Raw genomic sequence first — 22,546 nt, forward strand, 5'->3', positions numbered from 1 at the left:
CTAGGAGAGTTTATGAATATTATCCCCCTGCCCATGCAGTCTGTCCAACAGCCTTACTAATGGTTAAAGACGAGAGAAAGGGTACACTCCAATTCTGAGCATTATATATTAGGGGTAATGTTTTGATCACTCAAAGGCTAATTTACATGGGAAATAGGATTTTACAATTTTATCTAATTCAAATATGTTTTATATTTGTAATAGTTAATCATATTAAGCAATATAATAATGATAATAATAGTAATAATATTAATAACAATAATAATATTAATTTATTTAATTTGTAAAGGGCTATATCACACACAAGGCACAATTATATATATATTTAATAATAATACAAAACAATGATAAACAAACACATATATTCACAATATATGTGCTCAATAGCTTTTGTACCTGGAGTAAAGGTAGCACAGGGAGATAGCATCTTGCTGGTTGAGGGCTCAATCTGAAAAACAACCAAATATAATCATCAACAGGTTAATTAAAATACCTTCAAATAGTTTTGTCATAGAAATCTTTAGTTTGAGATGTGTATGCTACTGTATTTGGGAAAATGGTTAAAGATAGCATTTTCCGGTAGACTTCCAGTCATTGCACTAATGTTACTTAGAAATGTTTCGCAAAACTTGGGGCTTAATTACCAAAATCTTGCATTAACCCTTGTAGTTTGCACAAATTTAACTTAACAGAAATTACAAAAATTACTTAAATAACTAATTCATATCCCTTAAAATACTTGGTCCTATAGGGTCAACAAAGCCATCTTATGCCATCTTAAATCTATAAAATAGCTTGTTACATACCTGGTTGTTACATAATTCTTCAAGTTTCTTTTTGAATAGAAGCCTTGGTCCCCAAGTTGGAATCAAGGCCTCCTGTGCTTTTTCTTCACCAAGTAGGAGCTTGAAATTTGTTTCTGAAATTTGTTGACCTAAAAGTACAATTATAAAATGGAATCATAATAAAATAGGAGTCTGCAGTCTAATTAGGGCAGACAGGGGTGCACTTGGAATGCGAGTGAGTAGGATTACATGGCGAGAACTATTAAACAGTTGTGTGTTTATCATGTTTTGATTGGCTATGTATTAGAAGAGGGTATTTATTATGTGGGTCCCGCTTTATTTGAAGTGCATATTTTGAAGCCTATATTTATTATGTGATATCCAATTACCTTACCTTTAAAGTTGTCAATGTACTCACTGAGTACCCATTCTTGTAACTTCCTTTTCACATAGTCGTCCATGACACTACCCTATGAATAGTAAATGAAACAAGAAATTACTATTAAATTAAATAAGACAAATTAGTTAAAGAGCTATAAATCAATCCGGATTGCTCAAGATTGACTCCTGAGTGGCGCAGTGGTCTAAGGCACTGCATCACAGTGTCGAGACGTCACTAGAGTCTGGGGTTTGATCCCAGGCTGTGTCACAGCCGGCCGTGACCGAGGTCCCATAGGGCAGCACACAATTGGCCCAACGTAGTCCGGGTTAGGGGAGGGTTTGGCCGGGGAGCTTTACTCGACTCATCGCACGGGCAGGGCGCCTGCAAGCTGAGTTTGGTCGTCAGTTGAACGTGTTTCCTCCAACACGTTGGTGCAGCTGGCTTCTGGGTTAAGCGAGCGGGCGTTAAGAAGCAGCACAGCTTCGCGGGTCATGTTTCGGAGTATGCATGACTCGACCTTCGCCTCTCCTGAGCACATTTGGGAGTTGCAGCGATGAGACAAGATCGTAGGTTCATTCTACAACTTGATTTGAGTCCGCCTGTGGTAAATTCAATTGAATGGACATGATTTGGAAAGGCACACACCTGTCTATATAAGGTCCCAGGGTTGACAGTGCATGTCAGAACAAAAACAAAGCCATGAGGTCGAAGGAATTTTCCGTAGCGCTCCGAAACAGGATTGTGGAATTTCTGTTTTTTATCTTTAATAAATGTGCAACATTTCTAAAAACCTATTTTCACTTTGTCATTATGGGGTATTGTGTGTAGATTGCTGAGGATTATAATTGTTTTAATCGATTTATGAATAAGGCTGTAACATAACAAAATGTGGAAAAAGTCAATGGGTCTGAATACTTTCTGAAGGCACTGTATCTACACAGCTTATTGAATTACCTTATCAATCACTTAACCCTATCACTCCAGAGACCCCTGCAAAAATCGACTTTTCATTTATCTGACTCATTTATCTGCATGTCCCTTGTATTTAGCCTCACAATTAAGTATTTTACCATTTTTTTCCCAGGGCAACCCGGGGCTACAAGTAGAACAATAATATTTCCTATTATCTTCTATGTAGAAGAACCCCTTACCTTCTTCTAACGACTCTTGTATTAGTGATGGGCATTCCAGCTCAGCTCACCAAAAATAGACAGGTCTTTTGGCTCCCAAACGGCTCTTTAAATTTTTTGTTGTATTTTTTCAAGTCAAACATTTTGCGATAGTTTGATTATGATTGGTGTTAAAACAATTCTAATTAAATTATTAAATTAAATCATACTCTACCTTAACCACAATGTATTTAAACATGCATTGGTTTGTTATGAAAAAGAATGCTATTAATCATTTGCATTTAAAGTATAACTTTATAATGTACAGTCGTGGCCAAAAGTTTTGAGAATGACACAAATATAAATTTCCACAAAGTTTGCTGCTTCAGTGTCTTTAGATATTTTTTGTCAGAAGTTACTATGGAATACTGAAGTATAATTACAAGCATTTCATAAGTGGAAAAGGCTTTTATTGACAATTACATGAAATTGATGCAAAGAGTCAATATTTGCAGTGTTGACCCTTCTTTTTCAAGACCTCTGCAATCCGCCCTGGCATGCTGTCAATTAACTTCTGGGCCACATCCTTACTGATGGCAGCCCATTCTTGCATAATCAATGCTTGGAGTTTGTCAGAATTTGTGGGTTTTTGTTTGTCCACCGCCTCTTGAGGATTGACCACAAGTTCCCTGGCCATGGACCCAAAATATCAATGTTTTGTTCCACAAGCCACTTAGTTATCACTTTTGCCTTTATGGCAAGGTGCTCCATCATGCTGGAAAAGGCATTGTTCGTCACCAAACTGTTCCTGGATGGTTGCTCTCGGAGGATGTGTTGGTACCATTCTTTATTCATGGCTGTGTTCTTAGGCAAAATTGTGAGTGAGCCCACTCCCTTGGCTGAGAAGCAACCCCACACATGAATGATCTCAGGATGCTTTACTGTTGGCATGACACAGGACTGATGGTAGCGCTCACCTTGTCTTCTCCGGACAAGCTTTTTTACGGATGTCCCAAACAATAGGAAAGTGGATTCATCAGAGAAAATGACTTTACCCCAGTCATCAGCAGTCCAATCCCTTTACCTTTTGCAGAATATCAGTCTGTCCCTGATATTTTTCCTGGAGAGAAGTGGCTTCTTTGCTGCCCTTCTTGACACCAGGCCATCCCCCAAAAGTCTTCACCTCACTGTGCGTGCAGATGCACTCACACCTGCCTGGTGCCATTCCTGAGCAAGCTCTGTACTGGTGGTGCCCCGATCCCGCAGCTGAATCAACTTTTGGAGACGGTCCTGGCGCTTGCTGGACTTTCTTGGGCGCCCTGAAGCCTTCTTCACAACAATTGAACCGCTCTCCTTGAAGTTCTTGATGATCCGATAAATGGTTGATTTAGGTGCAATCTTACTGGCAGCAATATCCTTGACTGTGAAGCCCTTTTTGTGCAAAGCAATGATGACGGCACATGTTTCCTTGCAGGTAAGCATGGTTGACAGAGGAAGAACAATGATTCCAAGCACCACCCTCCTTTTGACGCTTCCAGTCTGTTTTTCGAACTCAATCAGCATGACAGAGTGATCTCCAGCCTTGTCCTCGTCAACACTCACACCTGTGTTAACAAGAGAATCACTGACATGATGTCAGCTGGTCCTTTTGTGGCAGGGCTGAAATGCAGTGGAAATGTTTTTGGGGGATTCAGTTAATTTGCATGGCAAAGAGGGACTTTGCAATTAATTGCAATTCATCTGCTCACTCTTCATAACATTCTAGAGTATATGCAAATTGCCATCATACAAACTGAGGCAGCAGACTTTGTGAAAATTAATATATGTGTCATTCTCAAAACTTTTGGACAGGACTGTATATAAACACCTGTGGACAGTTGGCATATGCCGGTGTAGGTTGTGCATGGAACCGGCTTTATATGAGATTTTGTTTTGGCAAATTCTACACTGTGCTCTAATGTTGTCTACATTATTAAAATGCATCCAAATGCTACTGTGCTTCCGACTCATTTTCCTCTCTCTCCCCGGCTGCTAAGTGTGTGACTGTGAGTGAGTTGGTCGGCCCTCCCTCGCGCATCTTTGGTTCATTGGTTGACACTGTGTGTCTGATTGACAGGAACAACAGGTGAGGCCGTTAGTCTGAGCAGACAGTCAGAACGAATGTGTGCGTTTGAGCATTTAGGCCTATATTATTTTATTTCGTTTTTCGTTTTTTGAACGAGTTAATTATATTCATTTAAATCGTTTGATGATTCATTTATTAATTGCTTTTATATTTTTATAAATAGATTCGGCTCTTTTGATATGCGAGCCGGCTCCCAACGTTCACCTACAAGAGCCAGAGCCGACTCGTTCGCGAACGACCCATCACTAGTATAGCTTGTGCGTGTCAGAGCAAAACATGTTTATGAGAGTCTCATATTTATCATATATATCTTTTAATATTTTACAGCTCAAACCATTTGGACTCTACGGACGTTTTTGTAATAAACTCAACGCATTAGGTTATCACACTGTTAATATAAGAAACGGACGCTAATAGCTTCTCGGATCCCATTGTGACACGGGGACAGTATTTGGCATGATAGTCCCATTTGGGATCCGCCTTGTTTCACAAATCCCACTCTAGCTCAGCCTCCGTTAATCACACAGACTAATGGTTGGTATCTACGGAAGAAATAGACAAATCTAATGGGTCAACCCAGAAATCTGTAGCTCAAACACACAATGTTCACAATGTATTAGAAGTTTTAAAACATGCGCCGGCGTTACGGTGGGACTGATTGGGTTAAACATATTTAATAATGATCTCTTACTTAGCTTGATGACTGTGGGCATGTTTGTTTACTTTTTGTTGTTCTAAATATACGTCTAGAAGGGCTATGAGTCAGAATTGCAGGAAATAAGCTTAAAAATGCAAAATTCTCTTAGCCTCATTGCGAAATGTGTAAAACAGCATGTAGTTTGCTAAAAAACGACATTTTTCTTTCTTCCCCATGGCAATATGTGTAGAATTGGAGGAAATGAGCTTTAAAACAGCAACATTTTCTCTCTGGATTGTTTTACAGAACAAAAACGCTCAAACGTCATACTTTAGTTGTACTCACTCCTTCTGTTCTACCACATTGGTTGAACACAGAAAAAAACTAATGATGGATTGTTATCTTCTTAATGTGACCTATAAAATATAGCCTACCAATTGGTCAAAACATTGCAATATCTGTACAAGTACACTACAGCCAACTGGTACACTACAGTACTGTAGCTCGCCAAACAATTCTCGAAGTACATGCAATTTTCACGTTATGCACCACAAACTGTGTTAAACAAATCTCACAAGTATCAGAACCCGCAAGCTCCCAGCTACTATGTAATCAACGCAACATTGACTTTACTCTATCCCTGGTTAGCCACTATCGGCTTAAAAAGCAAAACCTAACACAATATCTGAACATTCATTTCCAGCAATATCTCCCCTGTCTGTCTGTGTGGTGCGCCCGTTTCTCACTCCGTCTGTAGCCAGTTGATGTAATAACCATCTTGTGTGTTGACAGAAATACTTTCCCAAAACCTTCTCAATCAAATGTTAATTGCAAAGTAGGCTTACCTGGCAGAATTATATCACGAGGAAGTATATCATTTGTATCGATTATTTGTTATTTGCAAACTTTGCCATGAAATCAGCAGCAGCAGAACAGAACCATCACTAGACTGGCACTTTAGACTGCACATTCCTCACTTGCTAGATGTGCAATTAAAGGGCCAGATGCGCAATAGGATTTAAGAGTTGACATGGACTCAGAACATGACATCCACTTGTATTGTTTCTCTATTAACAATTGTAATATAAAACCAGGAAAAATACAACGGGGGGGAAATATAAAACAGAATTTTGTGGGGAAAATCACAGATTTTATAGGGCCCCCCTAGAGTTGTTTATTAACCATTATTTTACCTGGTATATTGACCGAAAACATAGTGCACAACTTTCTATTGTACACTAAGGACCCAGGGGAGAGGATAAGATAAAAATGTTCCTATTTGAAAGCTAGAAAGAAATCTGTAGCTCGAGACATATTTCATTGTTTGAAAGTAGCTCTCATGCTAGAAAAGGTTTAGTGTATTTAAGGTTAGCGGAAGGGTTAGCTAACATGCTAAGTAATTGCAAAGTTGATAAAAAGAATAAGTAGTTGCAAACTTGCTAATTAGCTAAAATGCTAAGTAACTAGATGTTTGTGTTATACGTCAACCCATCCACCCGACCAACCATAGTTACATAACCTTCTGTCTTATGTAACCATAACAAACATCATCAAGAAGAAACTTTGTATCCATATATTGTGACAAGTGATAAATTCACCTGACCTCTGTAGACTGGTCTTCCCTGGCTGTCTGACCCTGCTGGGACACCTGTCACCATCAGTGGTGTAAAGTATTTAAGTAAAAATACTTTAAAGTACTACTTAAGTAGTTTTTTTAGGTATCTGTACTTTACTATTTATATTTTTGACTACTTTTACTTTTACTTCACTACATTCCTTAAGAAAGTATTGTACTTTTTACTCCATACATCTTCCTTGACACCCAGAGGACTTGTTACATTTTGAATGATTAGCAGGACAGGAAAATACAAAAATTCACGTACTTATCAACCGAACATCCCTGGTCATCCCTACTTCCTCTGATCTGGCGGACTCACTAAACACAAATGCTTTGTTTGTAAATGATGTCTCAGTGTTGGAGTGTGCCCCTGGCTTTCCGTAAATAAAAAAAACAAGAAAATGGTGCCATTTGGTTTGCTTAATATAAGGAATTTGAAATTATTTATACTTTTAGTTTTGATACTTAAGTATATTTTTAACCAAATACTTTTAGACTTTTACTGAAGTAGAATTTTACTGGTACTTGAGTCATTTTCTATTAAGGTATCTTTACTTTTTCTCAAGAATGACGGTTGGGTATTTTTTCCACCACTGCTCCCCATCTGATCCTGCTAAGACAAGATTAACATAGTTTTGTGTACTGTGCACAATGACAGCGAAGCCTGTCGTGCTGTATATTGCGGTCAGTGTGAAAATTAGGGTATTAGCTGGGGAAACTGACAGATCAATATCGTCACATTACTATATACTGACTCTAATAAAAAACTCACATATCAGTCTACAATTGTTTAGCCGCTGGTTACATCTTGTTTGATTCAGGTCTAGTTGGATTGAGGTGAAAAGAATAGTTAACGCCAGCATTTGGCTTGATCTCTCGAACTGTACATCATCTGGTGAAAGCTATCCAAGATTTACCTCTGTTGAAACGGGACAAAACAAAGGCTACAAAACAAGCAGGACGTGAACTCCGAGCATTCGCTGACCAACTGCCAAGTGTCTTCACTGACATTTCCAACCTGTTCCTGACTGAGTCTGTAATACCAACATGTTTCAGCAGACCACCGTAGTCCCTGTGCCCAAGAACTGAAAGGAACGTTATAATATCTGTACATTATAGGAACACCTGTAATTACAAAAGAACAATGATTAATGTTTTGCTTTAGCTTGAGATTAAGAATCAGTGGTAGAGACTTTGTAAGTGCATGAAGAGGTCAACTGTACAAAAGTCAGATGTCTGTGTGTGTGTGTTGAAACTATACTTTCAGTTCCTGTTGATACTATGTTCCAGTCTTACTTCTGCTAGCACATGATAGCAATAGGAGGAAGAAGGATTGGGAAACTAACTGCAAATAACAATAAGCTGAACTCCGCCTAGCAGAGACATCTTTGTATTAGCAACTATTAATTATGAGCTTATATGGTATTACAGTTAAGGGACATCATCCTGGGCAGGGTGATCCTCAGTAGGGGATAAAAAGGGAAAACACCATATTTTGTGCTGAGAGTCTAGCTTGTATACTCCAGGTTGCAATCCTTATGAAACAAACTAACCTCTGATCAAAGAAGTTTCCTGTGGTCACTTGTGTGCAAATAGGGCAGAATTCCCTTACAATTCTCTGCCTAAATGACTACCGACCCGTAGCACTCACTTCTGTAGCCATGAAGTGTTTTGAAATGCTGGCCATGGCTCACATCAACACCATTATCCCAGAAACCCTAGACCCACTCCAATTTGCATACAGCCCCAACAGATCCACAGATGATGCAATCTCTATTGCACTCCACACTTCCCTTTCCCACCTGGACAAAAGGAACACCTATGTGAAAATGCTATTCATTGACTACTGCTCAGCGTTCAACACCATAGTGCCCTCAAAGCTCATCACTAAGCTAAGGACCCTGGGACTAAACACCTCTCTCTGCAACTGGATCCTGGACTTCCTGACGGGCCAACCCCAGGTGGTAAGGGTAGGTAACAACACATCCGCCACGCTGATCCTCAACACTGGGGCCCATTAGGAGTGCTTGTTCAGTCCCCATCCTGTACTCCCTGTTCACTCATGACTGCATGGCCAGGCACGACTCCAACACCATCATTCATTTTGCTGATGACACAACGATAGTAGGCCTGATCACCTACAAAGACGAGACAGCCTATAGGGAGGAGGTCAGAGACCTGGCCGTGTGATGCCAGGCCAACAACCTCTCCCTCAACATGATCAAGACAAAGGAGATAATTGTGGACTACAGGAAAAGGAGGACCGAGCACGCCCCCATTCTCATCGACGGGCCGTAGTGGATCAGGTTGAGAGCTTCAAGTTCCTTGGTGTCCACATCACCAACAAACTATCATGGTCCAAACATACCAAGACAGATGTGAAGAGGGCATGACAAAGCCTATTCCCCCTCAGGAGACTGAAAAGATTTGGCATTGGTCCTCAGATCCTCAAAAAGTCCCACAGCTGCACTATCGAGAGCATCCTGACTGGTTGCATCACTGCCTGGTAAGGCAACTGCTCGGCCTCCGACCGCAAGGCACTACAGAGGGTAGTGCGTCCAGCCCAGTACATCACTGGGGCCAAGCTTCCTGCCATCCAGGACCTCTATACCAGTTGGTGTCAGAGGAAGGCCCTAAAAATTGTTAAAGACTCCAGCCACCCTAGTTATAGACTGTTCTCTCTGTTACCACACGGCAAGCTGTACCGGAGCACCAAGTCTAAGTCCAAAATACTTCTTAATAGCTTCTACCCCCAAGACTCCTGAACAGCTAATCAAATGGCTACCCAGACTATTTGTATTGCCCCCCCTATTTTACGTTGCTGCTACTCTCTGTTTATCTATGCATAGTCACTTTAACTCTACCTACATGTACATATTACCTCAATTACCTAGACTAACTTGTGCCCCCGCACATTAACTCTGTACCCCCTGTATATGGCCTTGCTATTGTTATTTAACTGCTGCTCTTTAATTACTTGCTATTTTTATTCTTGTGTTTTTTACCTATATTTTTTTACTTAACACTTATTTTTCTTAAAACTGCATTGGTGGTAAGGGCTTGTAAGTAAGCATATGTTGTGTTGCTACCATGTTGTTGTCATGTTGTGTTGCTACCATGCTGTGTTGTCATGTTTTGCTGCCTTGTTATGTTGTTGTCTTAGGTCTCTCTTTATGTAGTGTTGTGTCTCTCTTGTTGTGATGTGTGTTTTGTCCTATATTTATATAGTATTATTTAAAAATAAATAATTATCCCAGGCCCCCGTCCCCGCAGGAGGCCTTTTATCTTTTGGTAGGCCGTCATTGTAAATAAGAATTTGTTTTTAACTGACTTGCCTAGTTAAATAAAGGTTAAATAAAATAAATAAATAAAACATTTCACTGTTGTATTTGGTGCATGTGACAAATAAAATTTGATTTGATTTAGTATATTCCTTACCGTGAAAAGAGTCGATGGGACTGAAGAACTGGTCATTTAGCTAACAATCATTGGTAGTGATAGGCGAAACCATTCTATTTAAATACTTCATGGCCAAATCAACTAAAATCCATTGAAATCAACTCAATATTTGGTTTGACCTTACTTAAAGGTGATTTGGCCATTTAAAAACGTTTTTCTTTTGTAGAACAGATTTGTAATATCTGTAAAGCATCACTTCTGTAAATGAGCCCACATTGATCAAAAAGAGTTAACCGTGAAATGTTTGGAAAGTTTAAACAAAAACATGCTGATACTTACCACATAAAGGCAATCTTCTACAAATGTATTCTGTGCTACTGACACACCTCTCTACAGCAAACAAACATACTGAACAATGTATGTGGCGTTGGATAAAGGAGTACAGCAGTATGGGTGTGGCTGTTCTTTGACTTGTTCTGACAGGTTTTCATATTCAAGCTACAAAAAACCCCTCAGTGTGGTAGTTAACCCTAATTTCCCCTCTATAAAATAGAATGACCTTGCTCAGTATATTACTGTGATTCAACAATAGTGCTTAAACTAATTAAACTAATAAAAAATCCTGTCATAAAATAACGTTGGCTTTATTCAACTACATAATTTATTGCCTGTAACATGTTCATGTAAAAAATGTAATGTTTCAAGATAATGGTTTTAGCGGCAAAATTATATTTTTCTGATCATTTAAGAAAATAGCTTTCTTGCATCTTTTATTGAGTGTTTTAAACCTAATAATAATAAGTGTTGCCAAAACAGCAAGTTATTTAGCAGTTTTCTACTTCGGTAGGGAAAAAATGACATGATACAAAACAATTATACCACACTGGCACCATTAGAAAAATAAATAGTTAAGTTATTTTTATTCAATATCCATTATCATAATGTATCTGTAGTTAGTGTATCTATTCTAAATGCACGGTTAATAAGAAGTTCTGGCGTGCAGTAGTGGAAATTAGTGCATGACCTTTGGAGGCCACTTTCACAAAATGAAGTATGTAGTTGTGTATTAACATTCAGAGGGATCAAGTCCACAGACAAATGTTTAAATACAAGAGAAGATAAACAAGAACTGGACATGAAGTTATGAGGATGTAGAAGTGAACATAGTTTTAGACACACAATGTAATAACACACTTTTCAAAACCTAACAAGAAGAGAACCTTTGGGATCAACATTTTCAATACAGTGTTTATTTCCAGTCTTGTGAAATGTTGAGCACGGACAACATTTCCCTTAACAACAGTTGCTGTACCTACTGTAAGAAATATAATTACAAAGATACATGGTGAAGGGTGCAAGTAAAGAGTCACTCCTAATGGATGTACTAATCAGTCACACCTCACCTTTAAACTGTGTCAAAGCAAAATACAGTAGGCCAAAACATTGTTTTTACAATCATGTTGGAATAATGGAGCACCTACTGTGTAGGGAGCACCAGTTGAGGCTTAGTTATCTATGTTTTCTTTATTATTTTGGTTAGGTCAGGGTGTTACTAGGGTGGGCATGCTAGTTTGGTCTTGTCCAGGGTTTTTGTATATTTAGTTTTTTTTGTAGGTCTAGCTATATATATGTCTATGGTGGCCTGGTATGGTTCCCAATCACAAACAGCTGTTTATCGTTGTCTCTGATTGGGGATCATATTTAGGTAGCCATTTTCCCTTGGGTATTTGTGGGTTCTTGTCTATGTGTAGTTCCCTGTCAGCACTTATTTGTATAGCTTCACGGTTCGTTTCGTTATTTTGTTCGTTTTATTCAGTGTTCATTCTTAGAATAAAGAAGAATGTACGCATACCACGCTGCGCCGTGGTCTCCTCCTTTTGACCGCTGTGACACTAAGCAGGACCTGAGCCCTAGGACCATGCCTTAGGTGTCAGGGGTGCGTACTGGCGGCAGAGAAGTCAGGTGCAGGAGAGCAAAAACGGTGTTACAACGGCGCAGTTTGACGTACAGGTCATGCTCCAACAGGCGACCAAGCACCCTGCGCACCAGGGACACATGTTCGGCGCGTGTAGCGGAGTATATCAGAATGTCATTAATATACACCACTACACCCTGCCCGTGCAGGTCCCTGAAAATCTCATCTACAAAGGCTTGGAAGACTGATGGCACATTTATCAACCCGTACGGCATGACGAGGTACTCATAGTGCCCTGAGGTGGTACCGAAAGCCGTCTTCCACTCGTCACCCTCCCGGATACGCAACAGGTTGTACGAGCTCCTGAGATCTAATTTGGTGAAGAAGCGCGCCCCGTGTATTGACTCAATCACTGTGGCTATGAGCGGTAGCGGGTAACTATACCTCACAGTGATCTGGTTCAGACCTCGATAGTCAATACACAGGCGCAGACCTCCCTCCTTCTTCTTCACAAAAAATAAACTTGAGGAGGCGGGTGAAGTGGAGGACCGAATGTACCCCTGACGCAGGGATTCGGAGACAAATGTTTCCATAGCCGCCGTCTCCGCCTGTGACACGTGACTCCTGGGAAGTGCAGTGTCTACCAGGAGATCTATCGCACAATCGCCCCTTCGAAGGGGTGGTAATTGAGTCGCCTTCTTTTTGGAGAAGGCGAGAGCCAAATCGGCATATTCAGGGGGAATGCACACGGTGGAGACCTGGTCTGGACTTTCCACCGTAGTAGCACCAACGGAAACCCCTAAACACCTCCCCGAGCACTCTCGCGACCACCCCGTGAGAGCCCTCTGTTGCCAAGAAACAGTGGGGTCATGACAAGCTAACCAGAGTAGGCCTAGCACCACGGGAAATGCAGGAGAGTCAATAAGGAAGAGACTAATTCTCTCCTTGTGACCTCCCTGCGTCGCCATGCCCAGAGGAGCGGTGGCCTCTCTAATCAACCCTGACCCTAATGGTCAACTATCTAAGGCGTGAAAGGGGAGAGGCACAGCCACGGGAACAATGGGGATCCCTAAACTATGGGCGAACGATCTATCTATAAAATTCCCAGCCGCGCCTGAATCAACGAGCGTCTTATGCCGGGAATGCGCGGAATATATGTGCAACAGAGGGCTCTGGGTGAGAATGGTGCCTACTCACCTGGGGTGACGCCAGAGCGCCCTGCCTGCTGCCTCGATAACCAGAGGAACCAACCCGGCACCGACCGGCAGTGTGACCTCTGCGGCCACAGATGGTGCCCTAGCTGGAACCCCCTACGGTCTCCCTGCGCACCGCCCCTCCTAGCTCCATGGGTATCGGAGAGGGGGTGCGGGGGGATGGAACCAACAGACCCTGATCTGAACGTCCGCGGGTAGCCAGCAGGTTATCCAGCCGGATGGACAGGTCCACCAGCTGGTCAAATGTGAGGGTGGTGTCTCTGCAGGCCAACTCCCGACAGACGTCCTCGTGCAGACTGCAGCGATTATGGTCGATCAAGGCCCTGTCGTTCCATCCCGCGCCGGCAGCCAGGATCCGAAACTCCAGGGCGAACTCCTGGGCGCTCCTCGTCCCCTGCCTCAGATGGAAGAAGCGTTCCCCCGACGCTCTACCCTCGGGTGGGTGGTCAAAGACTGCCCGGAAACGGCAGGTGAACTCCTCAAACTGGTCCAACGCCGCATCTCCCTCTCTCCACACTGCGTTGGCCCACTCCAGGGCTTTCCCGGTGAAGCACGAGACAAGGGCGGACACCATCTCACGGCCCGAAGGAGCCGGGTGGACGGTTGCCAGGTATAAGTCTAGCTGCAACAGGAAAACCTGGCAGTTCGCAGCCATCCCATCGTATTCCTGGGGAAGGGAGAGACAAATCCCACTGGGACCAGGAGAAGGAGGGGTGCGTAGTGGAGACCCCGGTTGTGCTGGTGGAGGCGCTGGTAGAACTCCCTGTCTCTCCCAGTGATCCATTGTCTGGACAACCCGGTCCATGACGGTGCCAAGATGGTGGAGCATTGCTGCGTGCTCCCGGATGCGCTCCTCCACCCCTATACCCAGGGTACCCTGCTCCTGCTGACTCCATAAGTTTGGTCCAGAATTCTGTAAGGAGTGCGTACTGGCGGCAGAGAAGTCAGGCGCAGGAGAGCAAAAACTGTGTTACAACGGCGCAGTTTTAATAATAAAAATCACCGTAAACAGAACAATCAATACAATGGGTACAAAACCCGGCGCACACCAGAAATAACATGCACAAGCACTTACAATAAACAATTCCGGACAAGGACATGGGGGGAACAGAGGGTTAAATACACAACATGTAATGATGGAATTGAAACCAGGTGTGTGGGAAGACAAGACAAAACAAATGGAAAATGAAAAAGGGATCAATGATGGCTAGAAGACCGGCGACGCCGACCGCGGAACGCAGCCCGAACAAGTAGAGGAACCAACTTCGGCGAAAGTCATGACATTAGGACTACTTGGCATGATGACTCCTTGTTGTCCCCAGTCCACCTGGCCGTGCTGCTGCTCCAGTTTCAACTGTTCTGCCTGCGGCTATGGAACCCTGACCTGTTCAACTATTATTTGACCATGCTGGTCATTTATGAACATTTGAACATCTTGGCCATGTCCTGAAGAGGACTGCCCACCCCTCATAGCCTGGTTCCTCTCTAGGTTTCTTCCTATGTTTTGGCCTTCCAAGGGAGTTTTTCCTAGCCACCGTGCTTCTACACCTGCGTTGCTTGCTGTTTGGGGTTTTAGGCTGGGTTTCTGTACAGCACTTTGATATCAGCTGATGTAAGAAGGGCTATATAAATACATTTGATTTGATTTAAGAAAAGGTTTCTGTTTAAATATTTGTCTTTTCGTAGACTTAAACCCTTGTCGTGACGTTGTATTAGTTAATGTGGCGACTGTTGCTCATCGACTGATTACAAGTTTCTAATTACGTGATTAACTGAATCAAGCAATTATTAACTCATTAACCTGGGGCACCATGGGAAAACTAGTTTTTATTGAGTTTCTATTTCCCAAATTAACTCAAAGAATATCAGAATATCGATTTTACCACAGCCACTAATTAACCAGTTGCCTCTAACAGTCTCGTTCTGAACGTCGTATAGCCCGGGATTCTGCACGGACCCGGGTCTCACTCATGAATTCGCACCACACCAATCTTAGTTGAATGTTTATTTACTAAAAAGCTAAAATGATGATAAAAGATACACATACACAAAAACACATTCTAGGCTATTGATTAGAACTTAGTATAACGGGCCAACACACTAGGGCGCGTGTTACCCAAAATGGGGATTTAAAAGAGAGAGAAAGAGAGAAAGTACACAAGAGGAATATACATTTGGGTGAAATTGTCAGCTATGCTCATTCTAACCCTAGCCTTGCCCCAAACTGCCGCTGTTATGAGTCAGAATATAATGATGTAATTACTTGTGGAGGGTCTCCGTGGATTTTCCTGCGTGGACCGTTCTCCTGCGCACCTCTCTATGTGTCCTCACGATGTTCGTGTCCTTTTGGCTTACTGGCCTGTTCCCTTGTCCTTGCTCTGGAAGGGGTCTTCGGAGGACAGATAGCTCTGTAGCTCAGAGCTCACAGCGTAAAGATGAAAGAGTGTAGATACCACGATTCGATGGGGAGTGGAGGCTAGGTGGTTCGGCTTGAATACACCCGCTTAGACACGCTACTCATCCGTAGCATGGGTAGAAAAATATTTCTTTGTCTTCAACTTGTTGCGTTTTGGATTCGTTGACCTTTTAGACCTTTGGCTGCAGCTCAGGTCACTTAGTCATGTCTGTTAATTCTGCACTCATAGGTTTTATACCCTCGGGTCAGAAGTGGGCGTAACCACCTTCAGGGCAATTCTCTGGGCGTACCAGGTTTGAGGGGCAAGGTATAGATTTTACTCAAATCCAATTTTAGACAACTAACTTCACATTTCATCTCTACCGAAACATTCTCTTTGATTTGGACATTTTCCACACAACGTACAATGTATAAACATCAAGCATATACGAGGAAAACTCTTAACGTTACAATGTTTTCATAATAACGTCATCTATTAACCTTTAATAACAAAACAAAAATGACATACATTTTCATATTCCATCTATCGTCATGACCACCATTGTAGTTGACGGAAACCATTGTTCCAAAGTCCCTTTATTGCATGTTTACAGTTCTGAGGCTGGTCCTCCATAGTGAGAGGGACAAAGGAATGTGGTCTGTGGCTTCAGAATTACCATGGGTGTGAGGGGTCATAAAACCCCCACATCTTCAGACCCCCTAGATCTCTCCTCCTCTGTTGGGGTTGAGAGGTAATCTGTAGGGTTGTGGTCTCCTGTACCCTGACCTGATCAGGACAGTCATGACACCCTGATGAAGGTGTCGTGTCTTTGGCATCATTAAACTGAAGACTTATTTATCAAATAACTCTCTGTAATTATTATTACGCGATTAAACTGATTAATCATGTAACTGTAATTATCTAGGAAGTCGGGGCACCAAGGAAAATATTCAGATTACAAAGTTATAATTTTCCTAATATAACTTTTCAGATATTTTATATCTGATCAATTAGTCTTCGAATTAATTAATTATTTATTTTACCTCACGTTAGTCTCATTCCAAACGTCGTAAATTGTTGGTTATCTGCACAAACCCTGTCTTCACTATGAGTCATCCATACATCAATTGTCTTAAATCATTTATTTACTAACTAAGTAATTCACAGAAATGCATAAACAAACAAACAAAGTAAATATGGTTACAAGAAATGATAGGGGATTGTGCCCTAGTGGGCTAAACCGGCATGCCGGCTTGTTAGACAAAAGGGGAGTGGGGGTCAGCTGAGAAGTCACTACAGAGTTGATAATTATAACAATTGCAACGCTAATCCTTTGCACATGAACGCTCACTCATTCGGGAACAATTGCAATCAATATATATATTTACGCTCAGTGTGTCGTCGGGATCTCTGCTGAAAAGTTAGTTTCTGTTGGAGAGTTTTCGTCTTCTCTCTCTCTCTCTCTCTCTCTCTCTCTCTCTCTCTCTCTCTCTCTCTCTGTCGTGGTTAGAGTGGATAGTTCAGAGTGACATTCATTCATGTCGTTATGGATAGATGTTTTGGCGGTTGTTGTTCTTCGCGTTCAATGATATCGAATTCCTAGCTGCAGACTAGAAATTAATATCAAAGACTTGTTCTTATTCTGTCGGTATCGATAGTCTAAGAGTTTAACCACGTGGGATGGTTAAAAGATTCAGCAGTCTGGTCTCATACCTTGGCCCTCTCGTTATCGAGATAAGCTGGTCTGCAACCTTTGTCCTCTCGTGATTGAGAGAAACATGGTCTGGTGATAGAAAACCCGAGTGGGGGTTTTATTCGGAACGGCAGAAAAGGGCCTGTCCCAATATGCCCGACCCTAACTGGGCTCATGGGCGGTCCTCTGATTTAGTTAAACTCAAAAGGGAATTGGAGTTTCCTTCATTAAACAGTCCAAAATCACATTACACAATTTTACAAACAGTATCATCCTCACTCATTCATCTTATACAACAATTAGATGTAAACCTCAGATCTGAGGCTATTATATAAACAGCGTTATGGTAATGTGGCCGCACCGTCTCTCATGAGTTTTACAAACTTGTACCAAAACGGACCAGTTCGTAGCTGGATTCTTCACCGATCTTTTATACCTTCTCAGGAACATAAATGTTGTTCGGACCTCAAGTTCTGTGAGGTGGAAGAAATTCCTTTGTTCTCTATGAAACTTCACACTGTCTCTATACTGTGGCCATGAGGAGATCATCTCCTCAGGAATTTACGACCTCTCTGACCACAGCAGCCTGTGTGTAGGAGGCAGGGAGAGGGGGATGGGGCTTGCTGTACCCAAAGAGGGCAACGTCATGACAAAGGCTTTATGCAGAAACACATAGATGTGCTATTTTTTGGATACCTGAAGTGCTCCCGACACAATGTTTTCTCAATGCTTCAGAGTAGTTTCACATTTCACTCCACAAAGGTCACATGTAGACATAATCAGAAAATGACATTATGTAATTTTGTTATTTCGCTTGAGTTTGTTTAAATCAGTGGTTCCCAAACTTTTTATAGTCCTGTACCCCTTCAAACATTCAATCTCCAGCACCCCCTTTAGCACCAGGGTCAGCGCACTCTCAAATGTTGATTTCTGCCATCATTGTAAGCCTGCCACACACACACACACACTATACGATACATTTATTAAACATAAGAATGAGTGTGAGTTTTGTCACAACCCAGCTCGTGGGAAGTGACAAAGAGCTCTTATAGGACCAGGACACAAATAATATCATGCACTACATGTTGATTGAATCAGCCCCTTGCAGGAAATGTAGAATTTGTTGTATATTTGAGGTTTAAAAATATCAGACTAGATTTTCCCTTACGAAACCTTTATCAACCCCTACAAAAATATACATTTAATTATAATCCACGTAATTATAATCTGCTTATTTTCCTGTCGTAGCAAACTGGCTCTAATTAAGATCCTATGTCTGTAGGCAGTGCTGTGTTATTCTCTGCTGAGCTCTGTGCCATGCAATCATGGGTTCTTCTGGGTGCCTTCTGACGTTTACAGTCAGTGAAGATATAAGCATGGTTTCAGGTAATAAATTCAGTCTGACTGCATTGATGATTGATCCCACCACAACACACTCAGCCCACTGTGAAGTACAGTACCTTTCCCTGCCCTGAGACTAAATGTTGTCTTTGCACAGCACACCTGTGATATGCTGAACCTAAACAGTTGAAAACAGTCAGTTTGTACTCTCCAGTCCCCCCTGACTTCTCAGTGCTCTCTCTCACCCTAGCAGTACCCTCCAGGGAGCATGTGTTCCCTACAGGGGGGCAGAGTGACCTTGGCACTGCAGACGGTCACAGTGTGCCCCTGTGTGGGTAAAGCCTCTACAGTCCTGACACAGACCCTAGCCTGGGTATTAGGATGTTGGGGGTAGACAGGAGACACCGCCCCTAGCCTGGGTATTAGGATGTTGGGGGGGGTAGACAGGAGACACAGCCCCTAGCCAGGGTATTCGGATGTTGGGGGTAGACAGGAGACACCGCCCCTAGCCAGGGTATTAGGATGTTGGGGGGTAGACAGGATACATCGCCTTGGGCCAGGATATTCGGATGTTGGGGGGTAGACAGGAGACACCGCCCCTAGCCAGGGTATTAGGATGTTGGGGGTAGACAGGAGAAACCGCCCCTAGCCTGGGTATTAGGATGTTGGGGGGTAGACAGGATACACCGCCCCTAGCCAGGGTATTAGGATGTTGGGGGGTAGACAGAAGACAACGCCCCTAGCCAGGGTATTAGGATGTTGGGGGGGAGACAGGATACAACGCCCCTAGCCAGGGTATTAGGATGTTGGGGGGTAGACAGAAGACAACGCCCCTAGCCAGGGTATTAGGATGTTTGAGTTTGAGTTTGAGTTTATTTTATTTTTACAGGGACAGTGCACATTAATCAACGTTTCAGTAAAAGTGCCGGTTTTAGCCAGCCGGCTAATTTTCAACCGCAGTCCCTGGGCAGGTTATTAAAAACAATTACAATATGGACAATAGCAACATAGAACAAGACATAGCATACAGACATAGCAACATAGGACAAGCAAGACGTAGCATACAGACAGAGCAACATAGAACAAAAAGCAGCAAGACAAAATTCATAAAAGCAACAAAGTGTTTCCACACCTCACAAGTTAGACAACAGACATGGAAAGCGGCAACACACAGCTAGGGACCATGTTCACAAATCTGATTGACCTTAAGCCATGTCTTCAAGCATTTTGTGAAAGTGTGATATGTGGTGCAGTTATGTGTGTCTGATGGCAGTGTATTCCAGACATGGGAAGCTCTCACAGAAAAAGCGGATTTACTATCATCTGCATCATGTTGGGGGGGAGACAGGAGACACCGCCCCTAGCCAGGGTATTAGGATGTTGGGGGGTAGACAGGAGACACCGCCCCTAGCCAGGGTATTATGATGTTGGGGGTAGACAGGAGACACTGCCCCTAGCCAGGGTATTAGGATGTTGGGGGGTAGACAGGAGGCACCGCCCCTAGCCAGGGTATTAGAATGTTGGGGGGTAGACAGGAGACACCGCCCCTAGCCAGGGTATTAGGATGTTGGGGGTAGACAGGAGACACCGCCCCCTAGCCAGGCTATTATGATGTTGGGGGTAGACAGGAGACACCTTCCCTAGCCAGGGTATTATGATGTTGTGGGTAAACAGGAGACACCGCCCCTAGCCAGGGTATTAGGATGTTGGTGGGTAGACAGGAGTCACCGCCCCTAGCCAGGGTATTGTTAGAGTTTGTTCCTTACGTCCTTCTTTGTCAATCATTGGTTCATTGGTGAAATTAGCATTATGACAATATCTTTAATTAAATCATTCAAAAACCTTTATTAATGCAATTGCAGACAGAAGTTGACAAACAGGAACATAGCACGCATGTTTCTGAGTAAGTTCTTCCCCCACCAAAAGGTCTCCAGTGGTTTTATTAAACCCTAAGTCGCGCCCTGGTGACATCACTGCCTATATCATCATCATCTACTCCTGGGACCAAAACCATGCTTAAAAAGCTGTATAAACAGGGCCTTTATTGTTAGCTAAACACGTAGCAGTAAATGTCCCCTTCCCCCAAAGTTGACCCATTGTGGAATGTCTTATCTCCTTCACTCGCCTGCAGAGTTCTGTCTAAGGGCCTCTTTATAATGAGGCAGAGAGAGAGAGAAAACTAAAATACAAATGTAGAACAATACTAAACTTCTACAATGAATATATCTATTGTTAATCAGTAGTCTAAAACCCTATAAATGTAAGGAGGGAGGGGTATTTTAACCCCTCGCCTTCTATTAATAAAACATAAGCGTAACGCATTTTTCTAATACATCAAACATTTGGGTACAACCCTTTTTATGACCCCTAGGTGAACCCGACAGTATTATGATGTTGGGGGGTAGACAGGAGACACCGCCCCTAGCCTGGGTATTATAATGTTGGGGGTAGACAGGAGACACCGCCTCGAGCCTGGGTTTTATGATGTTGGGGGAAGACAGGAGACACCGCCCCTAGCCAGGGTATTAGGATGTTGGGGGTAGACAGGAGACACCGCCCCCTAGCCAGGCTATTATGATGTTGGGGGTAGACAGGAGACACCTTCCCTAGCCAGGGTATTAGGATGTTGGGGGGTAGACAGGGGACACCGCCCCTAGCCAGGGTATTCGGATGTTGGGGGGTAGACAGAAGACAACGCCCCTAGCCAGGGTATTAGGATGTTGGGGGGTAGACAGGGGACACCTTCACTAGCCAGGGTATTAGGATGTTGGGGGGTAGACAGGAGACACTGCCCCTAGCCAAGGTATTAGGATGTTGGGGGTAGACAGGAGACACCGCCCCCTAGCCAGGGTATTAGGATGTTGGGGGGTAGACAGGAGACACCGCCCCTAGCCAGGGTATTAGGATGTTGGGGGGTAGACAGAAGACACCGCCTCTAGCCAGGGTATTAGAATGTTGGGGGTAGACAGAAGACAATGCCCCTAGCCAGGGTATTAGGATGTTGGGGGGTAGACAGGAGACACTGCCCCTAGCCAGGGTATTAGGATGTGGGGGGTAGACAGGAGACACCGCCGCTAGCCAGGGTATTAGGATGTAGGGGGGTAAACAGGAGACACCGGCCCTAGCCAGGGTATTAGGATGTTGGGGGGTAGACAGAAGACACCGCCCCTAGCCAGGATATTAGGATGTTGGGGGGTAGACAGACGACAACGCCCCTAGCCAAGGTATTAGGATGTTGGGGGGTAGACAGGACACACTGCCCCTAGCCAGGGTATTATGATGTTGAGGTTAGACAGGAGACACCGCCCCTAGCCAGGGTATTAGGATGTTGTGGGGTAGACAGGGGACGACGCCCCTAGCCAGGGTATTAGGATGTTGGGGGGTAGACAGGGGACACCGCCCCTAGCCAGGGTATTAGGATGTTGGGGGGTAAACAGGAGACACCGCGACTAGCCAGGGTATTAGGATGTTGGGGGGAAGACAGATGACAGCGCCCCTAGCCAGGGTATTAGGATGTTGGTGGGTAGACAGAAGACACCTTCCCTAGCCAGGGTATTAGGATGTTGGGGGGTAGACAGGGGACACCGCCCCTAGCCAGGGTATTCGGATGTTGGGGGGTAGACAGAAGACAACGCCCCTAGCCAGGGTATTAGGATGTTGGGGGGTAGACAGGGGACACCACCCCTAGCCAGGGAAGTAGGATGTTGGGGGGTAGACAGGGGACACCGCCCCTAGCCAGGGTATTAGGATGTTGGGGGGTAGACAGGAGACACCGCCCCCTAGCCAGGGTATTAGGATGTTGGGGTTAGACAGGAGACACCGCCCCTAGCCAGGGTTTTATGATGTTGGGGGAAGACAGGAGACACCGCCCCTAGCCAGGGTATTAGGATGTTGGGGGGTAGACAGAAGACAACGCCCCTAGCCAGGGTATT

At 43.5% G+C, this 22,546-nt stretch overlaps 1 protein-coding gene across 4 annotated transcripts in view; it reads right to left on the bottom strand.

Moving 5' to 3' along the window:
• Nucleotides 1-10,463, bottom strand: part of LOC129833668 (nuclear GTPase SLIP-GC-like) — a 33,121-nt gene extending 22,658 nt beyond the window's left edge. Inside the window, exons 1-4 of one of the 4 annotated variants that reach the window (XM_055898405.1) lie at nucleotides 10,395-10,463; nucleotides 1,180-1,255; nucleotides 807-934; nucleotides 397-448 (exon numbers count right to left, since the gene is read on the bottom strand). In XM_055898405.1, coding sequence (XP_055754380.1) covers nucleotides 397-448; nucleotides 807-934; nucleotides 1,180-1,246 — 247 coding nt within the window. In that variant the 5' untranslated portion in view covers nucleotides 1,247-1,255; nucleotides 10,395-10,463. Of the gene's footprint in view, nucleotides 1-396; nucleotides 449-806; nucleotides 935-1,179; nucleotides 1,256-5,883; nucleotides 5,986-6,921; nucleotides 6,955-7,428; nucleotides 7,518-10,394 lie in introns of those variants that run through there. The other 3 variants (XM_055898406.1, XM_055898407.1, XM_055898404.1) reach the window with 3 other exon arrangements.
• Between the last annotated feature and the right edge of the window lie 12,083 nt (nucleotides 10,464-22,546).

This window comes from Salvelinus fontinalis, chromosome 34 (genome assembly GCF_029448725.1).
Source record: "Salvelinus fontinalis isolate EN_2023a chromosome 34, ASM2944872v1, whole genome shotgun sequence".
NCBI lineage: Eukaryota > Metazoa > Chordata > Actinopteri > Salmoniformes > Salmonidae > Salvelinus > Salvelinus fontinalis.